The 20,054-nt window shown below is 63.2% G+C and overlaps 1 protein-coding gene across 2 annotated transcripts in view; it reads right to left on the bottom strand.

Moving 5' to 3' along the window:
- Positions 1-16,878, bottom strand: part of KIF26A (kinesin family member 26A) — a 41,664-nt gene extending 24,786 nt beyond the window's left edge. The window contains exons 1-3 of one of the 2 annotated variants that reach the window (XM_074326809.2): positions 16,685-16,878; positions 13,883-14,128; positions 1,782-2,234 (exon numbers count right to left, since the gene is read on the bottom strand). In XM_074326809.2, the coding sequence (XP_074182910.2) occupies positions 1,782-2,234; positions 13,883-14,128; positions 16,685-16,822 (837 nt within the window). In that variant the 5' untranslated portion in view covers positions 16,823-16,878. Of the gene's footprint in view, positions 1-1,781; positions 2,235-13,882; positions 14,129-14,467; positions 14,738-16,684 lie in introns of those variants that run through there. The other variant, XM_019747307.3, reaches the window with a different exon arrangement.
- Positions 16,879-20,054: the final 3,176 nt, after the last annotated feature.

Here is a 20,054-nt window from a genome sequence, read left to right as displayed (position 1 = left end):
CTCCAAGCTTCATACCCCCAGGGAGGCATCATGCTTCACACCCCCAGGGAAGCCTCCAAGCTTCACACCCTCAGGGAGGCCTCATGCTTCACACCCCCAGGGAAGCCTCCAAGCTTCACACCCTCAGGGAGGCCTCATGCTTCACACCCCCAGGGAAACCTCCAAGCTTCACACCCTCAGGGAGGCCTCATGCTTCACACCCCCAGGGAAGCCTCCAAGCTTCACACCCCCAGGGAGGCCTCCATTCTACACACCTCCAGGGAAGCCTCCATGCTTCACACCCTCAGGGAAGCCTCCATGCTTCACACCCTCAGGGAGGCCCCATGCCTCACACCTTCAGGGAGGCCTCCAAGCTTCACACCCTCAGGGAGGCCTCCATTCTACATACCCCCAGGAAGGCCTCCATGCTTCACACCCTCAGGGAGGCCTCCATTCTACACACCCCCAGGGAAGCCTCCATGCTTCACACCCTCAGGGAGGCCCCATACTTCACACCTCCAAGGAGGCCTCCAAGCTTCATACCCCCAGGGAGGCATCATGCTTCACACCTCCAGGGAGGTCTCCATGCTTCACACCTCCAGGGAGGCCTCATGCTTCACACCTCCAGGCCTCCACAGAGACCATTTCCTCTGCTCGAGTGTCCTTCCTACTTTGTTTCTGGTGAACCTCTGCACTGCTGGGCCCTAACCCTCAGTCCTCAAGCAGATGGGTACAGCTGAAGGTATGCTACCCCGGGAGAAAGTCCCTGAGTTGTGCAGGGCTTGGGCAGAGCAGCCAGATGCCTTCTGGGGAAAGGCCCTCCCAAGACAGCCCCCAGCCCCAAACTCAAACCAACTATCTCCAGTGTCCCAGAAAACCCCTGATCCAACAACCCACCCTCTCCTGACCCTCCATGCTGGTACCCCTTCTTCTAGATGGAAAACTGGAAGACACAGAAGAGAGCTGGAGAGACCCCCACCAGCTAAGTTCTGTGGCAGATGGGAAAGTGACCGGGCCCCCAGCTCCACCCTCCAGAGACGGCTTCATCTCGGACTATGGGGGTGACACCTGCCCAGAGCCCTCCAGGAGGACACCCGGCCAGGTCCCCGGCACCCACAGCACCCACTGGTGTCCAGGGCTGGTTCCACAGAGGCCATGCCCACTGCTGTGGTGACAACCTGGTGGGCCAGAGGAGGGGGAGCCTTGGCGGGAGGCACTCTGCAGTCAAGTGAAAAGAGGTGGCTCCTGAGAACAGGCCCGTGAGGAAGTGGGCACAGACCGCCCGCTCCTGCAGGCCTCCCCCTACACTCCATGGGCAAGTCTGTGTCAGCTGGCCACACCCTGGGGCGGCCTGGCATGGCAGGAGAACCGGAGAGGGAGGGACCACTGGGGACCCGTCCTCACGAGATGCTCCGCCTGCCCCCACTGCCCGAGGATGAAGGTCTGATCTCATCCCAGGAGCCACGGGGCGCTTCCATCAGCCCACAGCATCGTGTGTGGTCTAGGAAGCACGACGGCAAGCCCTCGCCGAGCACGCGGGCTGGTGCTGTGGAAGCAGTGCTCCAGGGGACATGGGAGGACGCTGCCCATCAGTGACCTGTGGGCAGTTTTGACGTGGGCCTTAAGACTATGTGGGGGCCTTGGCTTTCCCCAACATCCACAGCCCCTGGCTTTAGGGGGAGCTGCGCTGCAGGTGAGGTGTGGAAGGACCCCCAGGAGGGAACGCAGCTGTGACACAGCTACCAACAGCCCTTCCCAGAGGTTCCAGGAGGCCAGCAGCCTACCCCGCCCAGCGCACTCACCAGGCACGATGGTGGCAGGAAACTGTTGACTCTCGAGACACTCCACATGCCCTCTAGGCACTGCTGGGCCTGGATAGTGACAGTGCTCAGTGCCCCGCCCAGGCCAGCAGGTGCCACCGACACCTGGACACTGGGCCCCGATAGCCAGGCCAGTCCCTTCCTCCTGTCTGGCCCTGCTCGGCCCGGCTGCCTCCCTGCCAGGCCCACTGGCACTGGTACAGCCCTTGAGCTGGTCATGGCACCGGGGCTGGGAGGTGCAACGCCAGGGCCTCCATGAGGGTTGTCAAGGTCCTCGCAGCTGGCAGGTGCCTGTAGCAGCCGCAGGGCCTCCAGCGTGAGCTGGTTCAGGTGGGTGGCACAGACGTCACAGCGGCGCTCGGCCTCCGGATGGCATGCCGGCAGGGCCCCAGGCACTGGGAGCTTGTCGAGAAGCAGAGCCGAGAGGCAAGGGTCCTGAGGGAACAAGGGACAGAGGTGGTCAGAGCACAGGACCAGAACCTGCCACGTGTTCCTCCCCCTCCACGGCACCAGGCCAGCTCCTGCTGCGGCCACTGCATGAGCCGTAACTGATTAATAAACCCCAAACGGTTTCATCGGCACGTACCCAGCAGAAAAATAATTATCAGAGCTGAATACTGAGGTCCAAGGTGCTCTTGACATTGCCCACCTCCTCCAGCCATCATGACCGGCTTGCTCACAGCCAACAAGGCATCTGCATGCTCCCCGAGAACCAGGCCACAGCAGCCAAGGCCACGGGCTTGAGGAGCCTCCAGGAGGCCGCAGAAGCAGGGCCAGAACCCCTACCCCGCCCAGGTCCTTCCATGGCTCAGCTGGGTGCGCTCAGCTGGGTGCACTTAGCACCCAGGGCGTGAGTGGAAAACATCTATTCTAGAGACACAAGGGCCTTCCAGGCTCAACCCTGGTCGAGGCGGGGCTGGGAGCTGGAGACCCTATCACTGCCTTTGTGAAGTCTCCAGCTCTTGTCGGGATCGGAAAACGAAATGTGGTCCTGCTGCCAACGTGCCAACAGGAGTCAGGCCCTGCAAGGAACGCTCTACATGGGTGAGCCCAGCAATCCCATGTCCTGCTAGCATCAGCCAGCAAGGAGGCAGGAGGCAAGGCTCAATGCCCGCCTCCCTGGATCAATGGCCTGGACTCGGCCCCCAGAGTCTATGCTGTTTGGTGGCTGCCCCTGCAGACCAGTGCTCCCTGCCCCACACTGTGGGGACACATGGGTCTCCCTACCCGTGAGCCTGGTGTTCAGAGAGAGCTAAGAACAGGAGTCATGGAAACCCATAGGAGGCCCTCGCCTAGCCTGGAGGTCAGGGAGGGCTTCCTGGAGGAGGTGACACCTCTGGAAGGAGGAGGAGGGATGCCGATTCTCAGAAGGAACCTCCCTGGAGGGCCCATCCGTTCTTCTATCAGCACACCAGGTTCTGCCGTGGCACCTCCCCGGGCAGCCCCATAGGGGTCAAGGTCTGAGCCAGGGCCAGCCCCTCAGTATCCTTGCCCCTCCCTTGAGGGTGAGCTCCAACCATGGAGCCGGGCCAGGGCAGCCCTTTGATGGAGCTTCAGCCCAGTTACAGCCGTGACCACCCAGGACTCTCCCAGTGCCCCCGACACAGAAAACCCCAAATGCGGCCTGTGTGTCCACTCCAACCAGCTGGTCGACTTGCCAGCCCTCCTCCCTCCACTCTCCCCCAGCCTGGACCTGCTGCAGCTCTGAGGAGCCGGGGCCTCCTCCCCTGACCTCAGCCACAGACATGTGCTCACTGGCTGGCCGGCCACACACCCCCAGATGACCTGGCTCTGGTCCAGCTGCCCTGTTGACCACAAAAGGGACTACGGCCTCCCCGAACACACTCGTTTTTCAAATCAGGAGGCTGAGGCCACCACGCAACAGGGTATCTCATTCACCTCACCTGAGCCTGATCTGTGGCCAGCCCAACCTGTGTCCCCAGAAGCCTGGGAGGGCTCAAGTGGGTGACGGTGGTAGCAGGATGGCCTTGCTATGAGGGGACACAATGCCAGTCCAGATAAGCAGGCAATCACTCTGCTCCTAGGTCCCCAGTGCCACCCTGTGCTCCCCGAGTGTGACCACACAGTGGTTTCCCTCACACACACCCCCAGGAGACCAGGACGGATGGGCCAGGTCCCTAGCTGCCGGGGCTGGAGGGCCCCAGAGCCTCTGAAGTGGCCGGCATGCCTGGCCCGATTAGCCGGCTCCCCTCTCCCTCCTGCACCCCACTGAGGTGGACATGGGAGTCCTGCAGAGGGGGGGGGAGACCCACGCAAAAGCTGTGGGAAGCCCCACGTGGGGTGGCACACAGACCACAGATGGAGTCCAGATGCCCTGTCCCCCACAGGCTTGTCACTCCCGCCTGCTTTCCAGGTCCCAGCTCTGATGACTCTGGTTTTTCCACTCAGCAGGAGGCCCTAATGGTGGCCTGGGGTGAGGGGAAGGAAGTGCTGGCTGCTGGAGCCATTAACCCGACTTGAAAGGTGGCCCAGACCCAGCCCGGCCCCCGCCCCACCCCCAGGCTCCAGCAGCCCATTGTTCCAGGGCCTCTGCCTGTCTTAGGGACCTCAGGCCTCTGGGGGACTCCCCTGGAGCCCCCTCCACACCCGTACACAGGAGGCAGGAAGGAAAGCTGGAAGCAGGAGGGGGGCACCAGACCCCGAACACCCCACCACAGCCAGGCAGGCAGAGGCTGGGGGTGAAAGGCAACAGGAAGCCAGGCAGCTCACACCAAGCCCCCTCCCCACAGCTGTGTCATCAGGAATTCAGACAGCAGCTGTCAGGGCGGCCCCAGCTGCCCAGGCCTGGGGCACTAAGCATCAAAGCCCCAGGTGGGAACACGGGTCTGCTCTGGGGTGGGGGGCACCAGCTCAAGCACCCTGTGACAGAGACAAAGAGGGCTGCCTGGTCCCCTGCTCAGCAAGCCCACAGCAGCGGCTATGTGCTCACAGCCCCCCAGCCCTATTCCAGCCCAGCCCTGCTCCCTAACAGCCTGCACCTGGGTGCTGGTCCTGCTTCACAAGCCCCCAATAGGTCTGGCCCAGCCACATTGGGGTGCCGCCCCACGAAAAAAGCCCACCCAGCACTGGGGGACCGTCACAACCATGGCTGCAGAGGTACCACAGGCCGCAGGGCGGAGGCCAGAGCTGCCTGGGGCTGGGAGCCCACCTGGCCCTGAGCCTCCCAGACGGGCCGGGCAGCACTGGGCCTGCCGGTGCAGGGACTGCTGAGCAGTGTGGGGCCCTCAAACCACACACCCCACGCCGGGGGACCCGGGACCTCTCAGTCTGCGGGCTTTAGGCAGGGTAGGCCCAGTGCCCGCAGCACCCTGGCCCAGTGTTCAGGCTCTGGGAAGGGGATGCTCCTTGGGGGGCTGGCACTGGCCCCTCCCAGGATGACACCACCGGAACCCGGGGTGGCCCTCTCTGGGCCTCCACTGTATATAGACCAACAATGTCAGACCTCAGCACCTCGGAGGCCGGGATGCCCACCCTTCCCTGAGCGGGGTCCCCTCTCCTAGCCATGGGGCTGCTCCTGGCAGCTCTGGGGGTCCACAGGCCCCAGCCCCCAAGGGGTCACAGTCCTATTTCAGGAGCGTCAGGCCCTGAAAGCCCGGCCCGCATGACGCCCACCACCCACCCCTCCACTCTGGGGCCCAGCACCTTGAAAGACAGTAATTACCTCGCTGCAAAACATGACTTTCCATTCTCTCTTTATGGTCTAATTAAACAGCCATCATACTTACATTTGGACAATATTTTTCTTAATCTGATTCAATTTAGCATTGCACACCACCAACCCAGCATGCCGCATGGGTTTTAGGGAGCCTCCCCCCGAAAACGACGACTTTCCAGCTTCATCTTGTTTCTGGGGTCTCCATGTGGCTTTAGTAATCCTTCCATTTTCTCCTGCACGGGGACCCTGAGGGACTTTACCAGGGATGAGCTGCCCCGTCAGCTCTGCCACAGTGGCTCCTCCCAGCCCAGGCCCAGCCAGGCCCACCTGGGCACTGGGCACCGACAGGAGCTGACCAGATGTCCCAGCTGAAGCCGCCATGGAAGGGGGATGGGAGAGGTCTGCTCCCAGTTCAGAGAAGCTCCAGACCTCAGGGCTGTGAGACGACCTTCTCCAAGCCCATCACCCCATCTTTAACAATGGGGCCCCAGCACCCCCTGGCAGGGTTGCTGGACCAGAGGCCCAGCCTGGGGAGTGCCCAAACCCCAGGGGTTCTCCCTGGCCGCCACTGTCGGCATGAACGAGCGGGGAGCCTAGCGTGGGGTCCTCACGGGCCACAGACCACATCTGCCTCGTCCCTCTTCCCTCCACAAACAAAGCATGCAGGCAGTGACCCCAGGCAGCCACCATTTCCGGAGTTGACAACAGGTCCAGGAAGGGACCCCTGGCTGCTGAGCCAGGAGAGGCCTCTGGAGCTCTGCTGTCGAGGACATTCCGATGTCGTGTGCAGCCTGGTGGGACTGCAGGGGGGCAGGGGCTGGGGGCTCAGATTTCCAGCCTGGAAACTGCTGGGCTGTGGCAGGCCTCCTCTCCCTCCCCTTGGTAGCCTGGGGCCCCTCCCACCCACCGGGAGATTCACCAAGGGCCTCAATCCCAGCCCGAGGCCCTGACCACCCTCGTCCACTGGGTCCACAGGAAGACCTGAAGACCCCGAGCCGGACCCTCTCTCGCTGCCAGCCAGGACCCTGGAGACCGTTCCGGCCCCATCACTATGCAGTTCCAAAGGCCCCTGAGCTGACCAGACCTCCCTCCTCTGCCAGGGGGAGGGCTGGGGGGAGTGGGGGGACACAGCCTGGCCCCCCCCAGCACTGACTGACACCCATCCCCAAGGCCCTGTGCCAGGCGCCAGCCAGCTGGGCAGCAGGGCACAGACTAGCTCATTGAGACCTCCTCCCCTCAATGGCCTCCACTGTCCTCTGCCGGATGCCACCAAGGGCTATGGGCCCCAGGGGTAAAGGCCAGACTGCCAGGACCACCTCAGCTGGTGGGGGTGGCGGGGAGGCCAGCTTCCTCGGGATAGCCGCTGCTCAGAGGCGGCGCGCAGCACACTTTGGGGGCCTGGGCTCACCCAGACACTTTCCATCCAGCTCTGTGGGTACGAGCTTCAGACCCAGGGTCCTCAGTCTTCTCACCTGAGCATGGGCTGCAGCAAGGGGGGGACGGGGGGCACAGTACCCTGCAGGCATCCTCACCAGTCACCCAGCAGAGAAGAGACGCCAGGCAGGATGGGCCCTAGGCACCATCTTGAGATCCAACACCCAGAAACACCACCATCAGGCACCCCCAGGCTGCCACCGCCTCCTGTGCTGGCTGGATAAGTCCCCTCTGTGCCAGGGTGACCGCCTCGAAACCCACCCCACTGGGAACCACCTTATTGGCTACTATGAGCACGCTCCCTTTACAGGCTGAGGCTCAGAGAGGCTAAGACACTTGGCTCAGGCCACACGACTTGGGTAGGAGACCTGGGGCTCAAAGTGCACAGAAAGGGATGGGGCCCAGGGACAAGACCAGGAGGGTCTGTGTCTGAGCCGCTGAGCGAGCCAAGCCAAGATGGCTTCGCAACAGTCCCTCAGGGTTTGGACATGCCAAGTTTGTGGGGCTGGTGGGGGATCCAGGAGGCAGAGCTGGGCCGTGCACCTAGGCTGTGAGGGGGAGGACCTTCAGGGAGGGGCCGACCCTGCAGCCAGGCCCCGGAGCAGGGCTGTGGCTGGCCCGGCACCTCACACGCTCCACCGCAGGCCGCCATGTGGGCCAGTATCCATCACACAGGGTCAGAAGTGAACGCACACGGCCGAGTAATAACATCCATCGGAGACCAGACATGGCAGCGTGGAGCAGCCTGGTGCTGGGCCGTGCAGGACCATAAACCCGTCAGGTAAGCCGGGGCGCCCGGCTGAGCCCACCCACCTGGCCCCACAGCCAAAGCCTGGGATGCTGCCAGGGGGACGGAAGCAGACCAGATGGCCAGGGGGCACCAGGAACCCTGCAGACAACCCGCAGGAAGCCCAGCCCCGGGGGGGCCCCCAGCCACAAAACATAACACCAGAAGTACAAGTGCCCTTAACCCAGGGGGAGCAGGAAGAATGACTCAGCCCAAGGACCCTGTTCACAGATGGGGAGCTGAGGCCCCGCAAAGGAGTGACTGTCCCACAGTGGGTGGCAGCCAGCGTCCTGCCCCAGGCAGTGCTGTGCATGTCCCAGGCTCCCGTCTCCCAGGAGTCTCCTCGGCCACTATGGTCACCTAGGGGAAGGGAGAACCCAGAGCTCAGAGCTCAGGGGCAGACGAGGAGGGAGTGGCTCCCAGAGGCCCAGCCACCCAACCTGGCTGCCACCAGGGACCGGACAGGGGACAGCTGGCCTCAACCCCCACTCCCCTCCACTGCACAGGTTCCCTGTTCCCACAGAGCACATGAGCAGCGGAGGCCGGACACACCCAGGGGACACCGAATCCATTTTCATTCTGTTTATTTGCTCGTACCCACACCTTGCACAAAAACTATGTGGTGGTTTCTAGAAACACGCAGCATAAATTAAAGGCCAAGCCACACAACTAGAAATAGTCACGTCAGAACCAACAGGAGTGATAGTTCCCAGGAGACACAACAAAAAGGGCCAAAAAGGGCCCATGTGGTGGGTAGGAGGTGAAGAGCCACGAGCTTCCTGGCAGGCAAAGGGAAATGGAAACTAGACTTTCCTGCTATTTCACAAAAGACCCAGCTCTTCTGGTTCTCAAACATGAGAGCCTTTCAGGACACTCGAGGGAGCCTTGAGAAGGCCCCAGGCCCACTCCCTTAACCCACGCCAAACTGTCACAAGCCCCCAGCGAGGCTCTGAGCAGGCCAAGGTGGGGCTGTGGGGGGTGAGCTGAAGCCTCCCTCTTTCCCTGACCCTCCCTCAGCAGAGGGGCAGCAAGACCGGTCAGAGCCCCACCTGATCGCAGCCGAACTCCTCAGGCCAGACACGAAGCTCCCTGACCAGGTCCACAGTGCAGCACCGCCCCCCACCCCCGGCCCCTCCCTGCTGGCCCTCACTCCCTGAAACCTCGGGCCAGCAGGGACGTAAGTGGGCACAAGGAACTTCCTGCCACTTCAGCACTGGACCAACAGAAGTCCCCAGGGAGAGCAGGGGATACCGACTAGACCACCAGCCACCCCGAGAGGAGGGAGCCAGCCCAGGGTGGGAAGGTGCCAGCTAGGCCTGATGGGCCCCCTCCTGCCCTTGCTAAGCTCAGGCCTGTGGAGCCCCCAACTAACTGATCCCTTCCCAGCTGAGTCACCTGGTCCCCTACCAGCTGGGAGACTGCCTGGCAGCCAGCCCCAGGGAGCGCCCGCCCCTCTCACACCTCCCCTGGCTGCCTTCGGAGCCAACCAACACCCGGCTCAGAGGGAGACACAGCTGACGGCCAGGTGCCAAGCCCTGTGGAGCCTCAAGGCAGACACCATGGCCCTGGCATTGGGGTGGTCCCAGAAGCAGGTGGAGCCCAGGCCAGACTCCAAACAGCATGGCGAATGGGGGCTGGGGCCTCCGACCCCAAGCCGCGAACAACCAACACCTGCCCGCTCAGCCCCTGCCACCCCAGGACCCCACCCTGACACACCAACACAATCAAGCTGGCGGCTGTGGAGACAGCACGCTCCCACCACGCAGGGGACCAGGAAGTGACGGTGGATGGAGAGCTGGCAGGACCGCCATCCCCAAGCCAGGAACCAGAGAGAGGCAGGAGGGTCTCCAGGCCTCCAGTCCTAGCAGCCTGGTCGTGGCACCCCGAGCTGTGCACCAGGCAGGAGCCCACGACTCCCTGCAGTCCAGCTTGGTGGAAAATGTGAAGGCATGTTTGAGCCACATGGGTGGGCAGGGCCACCAGCAGGGATTCTGGACTCCCAGGGGGCAGGGACCACAAGACCCCTGCCTGGGCGCGGGAGGGATTTCCAAGAACTAAATGAGAGCTGATCACCACCCCAGGGGGCACGAATCAATCCAGCACCGGTACTGACACCACGAATGTCGCGTGGCATGATTGTCCAACCATCATCTCTGCCAGGATGCATCTGGGTGGCAGCTGGACCACGTCCCCAGCAGGATCCCACCCTACTGCCACCTGGAGGCAGGGACCACCCACCGTGGGGGCTGTCATCTCAGTGGGGATCCGGGAGAGCTGGGAGCCAGCCAAGCAGTCCTGAAGTGAACACAGTGGTGTGGGAGGAAAGGCCTGCTCACTGGGTCATTCAACCAATGTTGCTGGGTGATCTGATCCCCGCACCTGCCCTGGCAGTGCCCCCGACCTGGGGTGGCACACTGGACACAGAGTCCACCATGGCCAAGGGGTATGGAAAGGTCTGAGGAAGGGCAGGGCCAGGGGCTGGCAGGGGTGTGATGGGAGGGAGGCTGGTGCACATGCAGGGGCCGCCAGAGCTCTGTGCTGAGAACTCAGAGTGACGTAGGTCAGCATGGCCCGAGTCGCCCTGCCATGGCCAGCTGCACAGGTGCCAGTACATGGGGCACCAGATGATCCAGGCAGGGTTCTGCCAGATGAGCATGGGAGGGACAGGGGACTGGGGATCCGCAAAAAAGGTGACAAACCACCTTGGGATCAAGTGAGAGAATGGAGCCTAGAGGCAGCAGGGGCCCCTGTGCCCAGAGGCTGCACCTGCCAGGGGGCCTCAGCCCAGCAGAGCCAGGCTAGGACAGCGGGACGAGAGACAAGCCACAGACACCTCTTGCTGGGTCTCTGGCTTGGCGAGTTTGGGCGGCTGGGCTGCGCTGGGCTAGGGGGACAATGAAAGGGGTCTGCAGGAACCTGGTGACCAGTGCACCATGGGGGGTGACAGCACAGGTCAGGGAAGGCTGGAGGGGCCTCAGGTTCCGGCCCGGGGGACAGGAGGACAGTGGCCAGTGCTAAGCTGGGGTGCTCAGGCATGGCACAAGAGGAAGGCCTGGCTCTGACACCCCTGTGGGAGGCGCCAAGAGCCCCCAGCAGAGAGGTGTCAGAAGCAGGGCACCTGAGAGGGCATAGGGAGCTGGCAGAATCACCCAGGGAGGCTGGGGGGCTGGGGAGGAGGAAGGCGTCTGTGGCAGGGCCTGTGGAGGTCGTGACTCCAGACCATGCAGGGTCCTGAAAGGGTCACCTGCAGAGGAGGCCTGGGGACCCTGGCGAGAGCAGAGGGTGGCACAGTGGGGGCCCAGCAAGGGGCACTCAGCCCAGAGGCCCTGGCCTGGGGGCACCCTCCACACCCAGGCCCACTGCCCTGCTTGGTCCAGGAAGGATAGTGCCCCAGGTTACAACCTGGGTGGGTAAAGCACATGCCCTCCCCCACACCTCCAGGGGCTTCAGGGTTCAGAAAGGGGACAGGGCACAGCCCTAGCCACTCTGCATGGATGGGGTCCCTGGGTGAGCACCATCATGACCCTCACTGCCCAGATGGGGAAACCAAGGCAGGCACCGGGATAAGAGAGCCCACAGCAGCAAGGGATAAAAGAGGCCCCAGGCACCAAAGACCCAGCACGGTGTGACCCTCAAGCCCCATCCCAGCAAAAGCGACAATGGCTAAGGTGTATGAGCCATGCTGTGACAGACACTGTCCAGTGTACCTGTGAAACGGGTACAAAAACGGTCCTGGGTACAGAAGAGGAAACCGAGGCCCAAGCTCTCAACGGACCCACCTGAGGTCGCACAGGTGGGGACCCGTCTGCTGGTGGGAGGATGGGCAAGGAGACAGCTGGGGTCGAGCCCTGGCAGGGACCCCGGGGTTGGCTGAAGGATCAACGATTCCTTTCCAGCTCCCTCTATACCTGAGACCCGGCATAGACCCCCAAAGCCTGGAACTCTAACATCTGGCCTGGCCCGCTGGCAGGGGCCCAGCTCCACCCCCCACCCCGCCCCCAAGCAATGGGAGCCCAGCAAGCCCAGGTCTGGGTCTTTCTAGACGCCAGCAAGAGACTAAGTGAGAAAATGCAGGCAACGTTCTTTGTAAACTGTGAAGTCCCATCCTCAGGAAACTCATCTCACAATGAAAAATAAGAAAGGACCCCCGGGGAAAACTCCCTGAACACCAGGCTCTGTTTTCCAGGGCCTTGTCCTCAGAGCAGAGACTCTGAGGAGGCCCCACACAGTGCCCCACCCCCGGCTGCCCCACAGAGCTCTCTTTCCCAAACCAAAAGCAGAAGCAGCTGTGTGACGTCCAGGACACCACCTCCCTGCCTGCCCTGAAAGAAACTCCTGGGCAGGCTGGGCAAAGCTGCAGACTGCAAGCCAGCCAGGAGGCTGGGGAGAGCCTGGGTCGCAAGGGACAGGGACACCCGCCAAGGTCCCGAGGTTGTAGGCCCAACCCTCCATGTCCTGTGGCCAGGGTGGCTCAGCCCAAGAACCTGAAGCCCCCCTGGACCCTGTTTCCATCCTCTCTGGACAGAGTGGAGCATGGGCCCCCTCCCTTGTGCACAGTGGTGTACAGGTTGGTCAGCACTCCCACACCAGCCCCTGAAGGCTACCTACCCCCATCTGACACAGGAGGAAACACCGCGGGGAGGGGGCCGGGGAGGGGGCCGCAGAGCAGGAACAAAGCGAGACCCTGGGTCTGCTGGGTGACCAAACCACGGGTGCCAGGGACAGGAGGGGAGGGGTGAGCCTTCAGTGCCCATTGTCGGCTGTCAAATGGCAAACTAAGGGGAGGCTGGGGGAGGTGGGAGGTGAGCGCTCTGGCTGGTGGGGGGCGGGGAGCTTCCCCAATGAGCCATCTGCAGGAAGAGACCACTGAGACCCCCCCAGAGGGACCCCAATCCACCAGTGAATGGTGTGACCTGAAGCTCTCTCCACCAGGATCCCCCACCCACCTGTGACCAGCTGGCCACATGCCGCTGAGAGCCACTAGGCAAAATCCAGCTCGGTCACTAAAGCCCCTCCTTTCTTTGGCCTCAGTTTCCTGTAATGGGGTAGCAAGATGGCCCTGTAGCTGTGACAGGCCCTTAGGAGTCTGACCCAAACCACACCCTTCTGAGGCCCTGAAAGTTCTCTGATATCTTTTCAATGAGATTCAGGCCATCTGGGGCACAGCTTAGCAAGGCTGCACTCTGCTTGGAGCAGCAGATGGGGGTGTCCAGCCCCACCCCAGAACAGGCCACAAGTCCCCTCCCTTTGCCACAGAGCGTGCTCGGGACAAACCAGGCTCAAACCACCCCTGCCTGCCCTAAACAGGAAACACATGAGACCCCAGGAGCTCAGCATCTGGAACCCACCTTCATGGACCCCACCTCCAGCCCAGACCACACGGCCTCCTTGGAGAACTATATTTAGATTCAATGGGGATTATGTGGCCTTCCCAGGAAAGCTTTCAAAAAGACTGAAGGTCAGTCGGGAAGGGCTTCCTCTGGAGACCCCCACCTCCCCAGGCTTTGCAAACTTCCAGGGCGCATTGTTCCTTGAACAATGGCCCCAGCTCCTTCCAAGACCCAGGCAAGCCCATTGGCTGGAGAATTCGGGAAGCCCCCTCCCCAGGCAAACATCTTGGCAGCTGGGACTGGAGCCTAAGGAACCCAGGGGCCCAGCCACTCAGGATGGCCACTGCCTAAGGTGGCAGAGCCCCAGGCTGTGTGCCACACACAATTCTTATCCACATGCTAGGAAGGAGCCGGCAGCCACACCTCACAGCACCAGACGCCCCTCTGGTCCTTCAAGCCTTCCTGCCCCAGGTGTGCAATTCCCAGGCAGCTGGCTGGTGGCCCAGGTGTCCCAAGGGCAACAAGGCACCAAATAACCTCTTGCTGCTGGCAGAGCAAGACCTGTCCCATCGTGGGTGGAGTCCTTGCCACCTATTGCCCTCTCTCCCCTCCCCGCCCCAAACATAGACTGTGGTTCCAACTTTGGGGCACCTGCAGCTCTGGGGAGAAACGCCGGCCCACCCCCCTCCAATCCTACCACAGGACCCTTTTAGGATGAACTGCTCCAACTTACACTGTTACAGAGAAACTGAAACCCAGAGAGGAGCAACAGCTGGCCAAAAACACTCCCGGCCCCAAGGTCTCCCAAGTTCCAGCATGGGCCCTGCCCAGAGGCGCAGGCTTAAGGGTCATTTACCCGGAGGGGTGTCCCGGGCCCGCTGACCAGCTTCCACGCCTGTCGCTTGAGCTCGGCGAGCTTCGTGTGGCAGTGGCGGCACCAGCTGCCTCCGCCGGCCGAGTGGCCCTGCTCTGCGCCGGCCCCGGCGCCCTCGGGAGCAGGGCGGCTGCCACATGGGTCATGTTCGGGCCCGGCGGGCAGCCTCTTGCGGGGGGACACCTCCAGCAGCTGCACAGGCTCGCGCACCGGGCCGCCCTCGGTCACCTGCGGGGAATAGATACGGAAGGGGAGAGTGAGTCCTATACTCAGCACCACCCCCGGATCCAGCACCGGTGACTCCAGACCTCAGCGCGTCCTGGCCCTAGAGTGACACACTCGACAAAGTTAGGAGCGCTGGGCGCGAACCTGCCGCCCACCCTCTCCGGCCATTCCGCGAGGTTCGGATAGGGTCAGGAGGCCCGGCGTCCCCGGCGCGCCGCTCCAGGCCCGGCCCCTAGGGGGCGCCGCGCACCACGCAACTATCGTCGGCGTCTAGGGCTCGGTCCGGCGGCGCCCGCCGCCCCCCAGCTACCCGCTCCCCTCTCGTGGCCCGGCCACGCGTACCGCGGGTTGCGCTGCGTACAAGGGGACGCCGCGGCCGCCCATGGCCGGGACGCAGGAAAAGCCGGGCGGGAGCTTCGGAGCCGCGCGGGCTGTCCGGGGGCGCCGCCACTATGTGATCCGGCCCGGGGGTGCCCCCATAGCCGCTGGTCGCTCCGAAGTTGGCGGCGCGGGCTGGCGAGTGGTTGAGTGCGCGCCGTAGCGGCGACGAGCTCGTTCGGAAGGCGGGGGCGGGGCCGGTGGGGGCGGGGCGCAGGGAGGACTGTCCCGCCCCGCCCAAGCCCTCTACTCCGCAGTGCGTGGGGGAAGGGATCCTGTCCCGCTGCGCGGCCCCTCCCATTCCAAGGACCCCACCTTGTTAGGCAAGTCCCAGCAGGAGGAAGAGGCGCTGGGGGCCGCGGTGAAAGAGCAGTGTACGCGCGCGCGCGCATGCGTCTGCCCGCTTGTCTGCCCTAACACTGAGATCTGCTAGTCTTCTGCGAGGCACCAACCCACTCCTCACTTTACAGGTGAGAAAACTGAGGCCGCGGAGGGGAAGATCTTGTCCGACATCACACAACGAGGTGGGACAAGGAAGAGTCTGAACCCCGGCCCCCCGACTCCCAATCGCTTTTTCCTGCAAACCCAGTGCACTCCGCGTGTCGCTGGCAACCTTTTGGCTCTAACTGTCGCGCGTGGATGCATGACGCCGCTTCGGAACGTGCAGTACCCGTGGCAGCGTATCTGTGTATAGGCGTGATTGCGAGAGGCATGCGTGTCTTTGCAGGCGAGCGTGTGCACGAAGGTGGGTGTGCGCGCTGTGCGCCGGGGAAGCAGAAGGAGGTGGCGCGGCTGGCCCTAGGGGTATGTGCGGGACCTGTTGTCAGCCGGCCTGGCAGATGGGAACTTAGCTCCGGAATTAATTGCCTGTTTGTCTCCGGCTGGGAGGTCGCCCCCCCTCTCCGGCGACCAGTTGCTCCCGCTCCAGCCCAGCCCTAAGAGTCGCCGCTATCCGAGGCGGCAGGCGACTCCAGGTCCCGGCTCCGGGTCAGCCCTAAACACGGAGTCAGTCGGCGGGCTCCGCCGCATGGCTTTCCGTGATGCGAGCGCCCCCTGCTGGCCACCGCGGACCCGCTGCCGCAAGCCTGGAAAGAGACCCGCGCCACGAGTCCGGGGCGAAGAGGTGCGCCCCGCAGACTACAAGAAGCCGAAGCAGAGCAGGGCCGGCTGGCGCGCTGTGGTCCAGGCAAAGAGCCCGGCCTGCGGCTCCCGGCGCACACAGTGAGAACGCCACACAGATTCGAGCCACTCCCCGCCTCTCCTGGGCCCCTCGAAGCTACTACCTTCATTACGTTTTGCCCACTACGCCTTTACTTGGAAAGTCCTCCGCGCCCACGCACTCCTCCCAAAATAGGGATGGATCATCCCCTCCTGGCTTGCCGAGCCGTTTATGACATGCAGTGTGGCGGGGGTGTGGGTGAAAAAGTGGACAGGGGCTCGCCACTCTCACTCGGGTCCCACAGCCTCCAGGCCCTTTTCACCCGACCCGGGGGCCGGAAGCTCTTCCCATCTCCTGTCTCATCGCAGCCTCCCGAAGGAAAACGGGCATCAGCCTCCATCCGGATGTGGGTACCCCGGGACACTACCACCACCACGCCTCCCACATTGCCTGCAGGCAGCTCCGCCCCCGCCCCTCAACTGCTCAGACACACACACACACACACACACACACACACTACCCACATGCGCCCCCCCAGAAACACTGACGCAGAGCCTCGGTCCTACACCCGCGGCCGGCCACACCCGCAACTTCGGTCGCCCGTACCACGGCGGCACCTCAGGAAGCGCACGCTCACACCCTACACCAGATTCCCGGAGGGGGCCGAGACACAGCTCTGCAGATCCTGGAAGTACACGCGGTTCCTGGAGTCACCTCAGGGACTCCGGCTTAGCCACGAGACCCCGACCCCCTGCCTCGTCCATCCCAGCTAGGCGTGCAGTGGCACCCAGAGTCCCTGTGTTAAGCTCTCCGCCCTGGCTGACTGCCTCCGGCTCAGGACGCAGCCTTTAAGGGGAGAGAGATGGGACCGCACTAACGGGGAAAGTGCGTCAGCCAGTCTCGGGCACGGGCTGCGGGACGTGCTCAGGACGTGCTGCCTCCTTCCCAGCGCCGCACCCTGAGCCGCGGGAGCCACGCCACAAAGTCGCGGGACAGCGTCTATGCCCCCATCCGATCCTCACCTTGGCTCGCCGCCGCAGAAGGTGGCTGGTGAAGCCCAGGATGATCTCGGAGTCCAGGCAGAGTGCCCCCATCTCCAGCAGGCTGGGCGCCTTGCGGGGCGCGCCGCGGGGCGGCTCGGGCGGCCCAGGCATCGCCATGGAGGAGCGGAGCGCGGGGAGCTGCTCCGAGCTCCTCCCGCCGTCGCCGCCGCGCCTCCCCACCCGCGCGCTCACTGGCCGCGCGCCCGCCGCCGCCGCCGCCGCGCCCCGCACGGCGCAGTGCCGCCCGCCAGGCCCTCAAGCCTCTGCTGCCCGCGCCCGCGGCCCCTGCGCTCGCTCCGCGCCGCGCGCCCCCGCGCTCTGGCCCCGCCCGTCCGCATCGACAGCGCCCCCTCTGCCTGGGCGCCGAGCCAGACACCCCGACATGCGGTCCAGAGGCCAGGGGTGGGAGGGGGCGAGGGCCCCTCTTGCTGCGGGTCCGCAGCCCCTGCCTCGCGGGCCCCTGCCGGGTGCCCTGGCTCAGAAGCAAAGGGAGGGGGCGGCGCCGCTGAGCTGAACTCCGTGAAACCTCTGCTGACAGGGGACATACCACAGCCCCTCTAATCCGTCCCGGGGACTCCGCACCTTGGGGTCCCGGTCCCTGGAGATGTGTACGGAGCACAATGACCTTGAGCTCCCCACTCTGCCCATGCTCCAGGGCGCCCCTGTGTGCAGCGGTTCCTCGGAATGTCCCCATCCCACGCCACAGTCTTGGCCTATGGACCCCTCCAAGACCCGCCAGGACCCTAAGCGTCGGCAGCGGAACCCGTGGTCTCTGCGTCTCCACTCCAGCACCCCGATTCCACCGCCACCAGCAGCCTTCTCTGCCCCTGACCCGGACCCCCTCAGGCCACTCCAGCAACTCCCCGCGGGCCGGAGCATTCGGGCTAGTTTTCGGCGCAGCCAAGACGGTGGGGACCTGGGGAAGGGATCGCTCTGCTCTCATGGAAACCCAGACCCGGATCCCGCAGTCCTACTACGCGCTGTCCCCAGTCTCGCATGCTGGCGGGCGCCCCTGTGGGTGCAGGACAAGCAAACCGGCCTCCTGCCTGGGGCTAGTGGGGCAGAATAACCTAAATAACCTCCTAGGCCCGCGGGGAAGGCTCTGGGAGTGAAGAGGGTGTCAGGGAACACCGCCCAGGGGAGCAGGGGAGATGTGCCTTGAACAGGACCTGGAAGGTAAACGGCAAGGTGAGGAGATTGAAGATGCGAGGCCTGGAGGTCAGAGCGCTGGGCCCTTTCAGAGGCGCTGTAAGCAGGTGGCAGGACATGACAGCTTGGCGGGGCCAGCCCGGCGCCTCTCTGCCCGCTGGGCAGGGACGTAGAATTCCATCGCCTCGACTTCGCCGCGGGCCGGGAGACCGGGCTGCTCACCGGGTTCCTCCCCTGACTCCCCCAAGCGGCAACTGGAGGAATTGCCTCCGCACAGCTGCACCCAAGGGGCTCATCATAAACTTATCTGTGGGCCACAGAGCTCCCACTCAGGCCTCGGGCCAGGAGAGAGACCCCGGGAGGTGATGTCCCCCTCCCTGCCCCCATGGCTCTCTAGCATGGGGCAGAGATAAGGCAAGCCATGGTGGGGGGCCAGAATCCCCCCCACTCTCCCTCCTCCCCACCCCTTTCCGGCCCCTTCCTGGGCTCCTGTGGTCTGGATTTGGGAGGAACTAGGCCCCAGGAGGACACGCTGGAGACCTCCCACCTTCCTCCCTCCCCCTCAGGCAGACACCAATAGAGCAGTGTCCTGACGTCCTCCTCTCCCCCAGACCCTGAGCCTGGGGTGGGGGGGTGCCTTCCAGCGGACCAGGCTCATCTGGGAGGAGGCCGCCCGCCATCTCAGTGGATTGATTAAAGTCATCATGGGGATTTTTTTTAACATTTAATTTACCAGGCACACAGCAGCGGTCAGAGCTGTCCCCGGGGAAATCTAGGCCAAGGGAGCACAACAGAAAAACCCCTGCATTGAGCACAGCTCTGACGGGATTAATTGCTGGACTCAGCTTCCAATCAGACCCACGTGGCAACATTTCAGTTAAGGCAGGGGGACACTGGGCTGCAGTGGTCAGATTCCTGCACCAGGCAGGGGGAGACCTAAGCGTTCATACCCCCATCTCCCCCCACCTGCTGGGGACATTGGGAACCCCCCCACACACACATACACACACATGCAGACCAGTCCCTCCTGGACCCAAATCCCATGGGTGGCCTCCAGCCCATCCCAGCAAGCTTTTACAAGAAGGGGTCAGGCCTTTCAGCCAGCAATTTGAGAGCTGGGCAGGCACTTCACACAGTACACGCCACTGAAATGAGTGCCTGGCAGCAGTCGCTGCCAGTTAGGGAAGCGACCTGTAGGGAAGTGGACAACAAATTCTAACAGCATCCTCAGTGACAGTGGACACATGTCAAAAACCTGGAGCTCTTGGAAAGATACCCCAGACACAATGCACAGCAGGGTCAGGTTTGTGTCTGGGGGACATTTATGCCCAGAAAGGCCTCCACCTTTCCTGGGACATGAGATGGGTGGGTTGTTGCCTCTAGGGAGAGGAGAGGGTGGGGTCAGGGAGATGCTTTACTTCCATTTTATGTCCTCCTCAGTGGTGTTAACTCTTGCGGGATTTTTAACAATAACTTCAATATTTATTAAGGAGCTAGGGAAGGGTTGGAATGCCTAAGCTGCCAGAGATAAATGCTCTGAGGTCCACACACTACGACCACACATCATGGAACAGACCCTCCATGCCTTCTAAGAGTGAGGGGAACCTTCCCCCATCATCTCAAGGGGGCTTCTGGGCCCTCACACACTTCCCCAGGCCTGGTCAGCTCACCAGATGCCAATCTCACAGCACGTGGGAGGCTGGGCTTGTGTCTGGAGTGGGGGTGCCTAGGAGAGCAACCCCGGATGACAGCCCAGCCAAGTCCATCCTGGTTCAGGGCAGGGCCTCCTGATGGGGAAGCCTCCGTTCCCAGGTTTAAGGGCAGGCGTCAGGTGGGAGGGCTCTGCCGTCACTGCCCCAGTCCTGCTTCAGGGGCATCTGTGAGCTGGGGAGAGTTCCATCCGTTGGGTTAGCAAACACTGGTGTTTGCTATGGACCAGACTTCATTTTACCCACTCGACGTCATTCACTCATTTAATCCTCAGTCATTCAGGAGGGGTATTGTCATGATCCCATTTATAGATGAGGAAACAGAGGCAGAGAGTTGTGAAGTAACTTGCCAAAAATTACCCAGGTAGCCTGCATTCAGTCTGCGCTGGTAACCCCTATGTTCTGCTGCCCCAGGGTCTCCTCCAGCCCCCTCCAGCCCCAGGGCCTGGCCGCAGGAGTGGAGGGGCCAGACAGGGCCCTGACCTGGGAGC

Source organism: Rhinolophus sinicus, chromosome 3 (genome assembly GCF_057876585.1).
Source record: "Rhinolophus sinicus isolate RSI-liver-muscle chromosome 3, RSI-T2T, whole genome shotgun sequence".
NCBI classification, from domain to species: Eukaryota; Metazoa; Chordata; class Mammalia; order Chiroptera; family Rhinolophidae; genus Rhinolophus; species Rhinolophus sinicus.
This window is presented reverse-complemented; position numbering and strand designations above follow the sequence as displayed.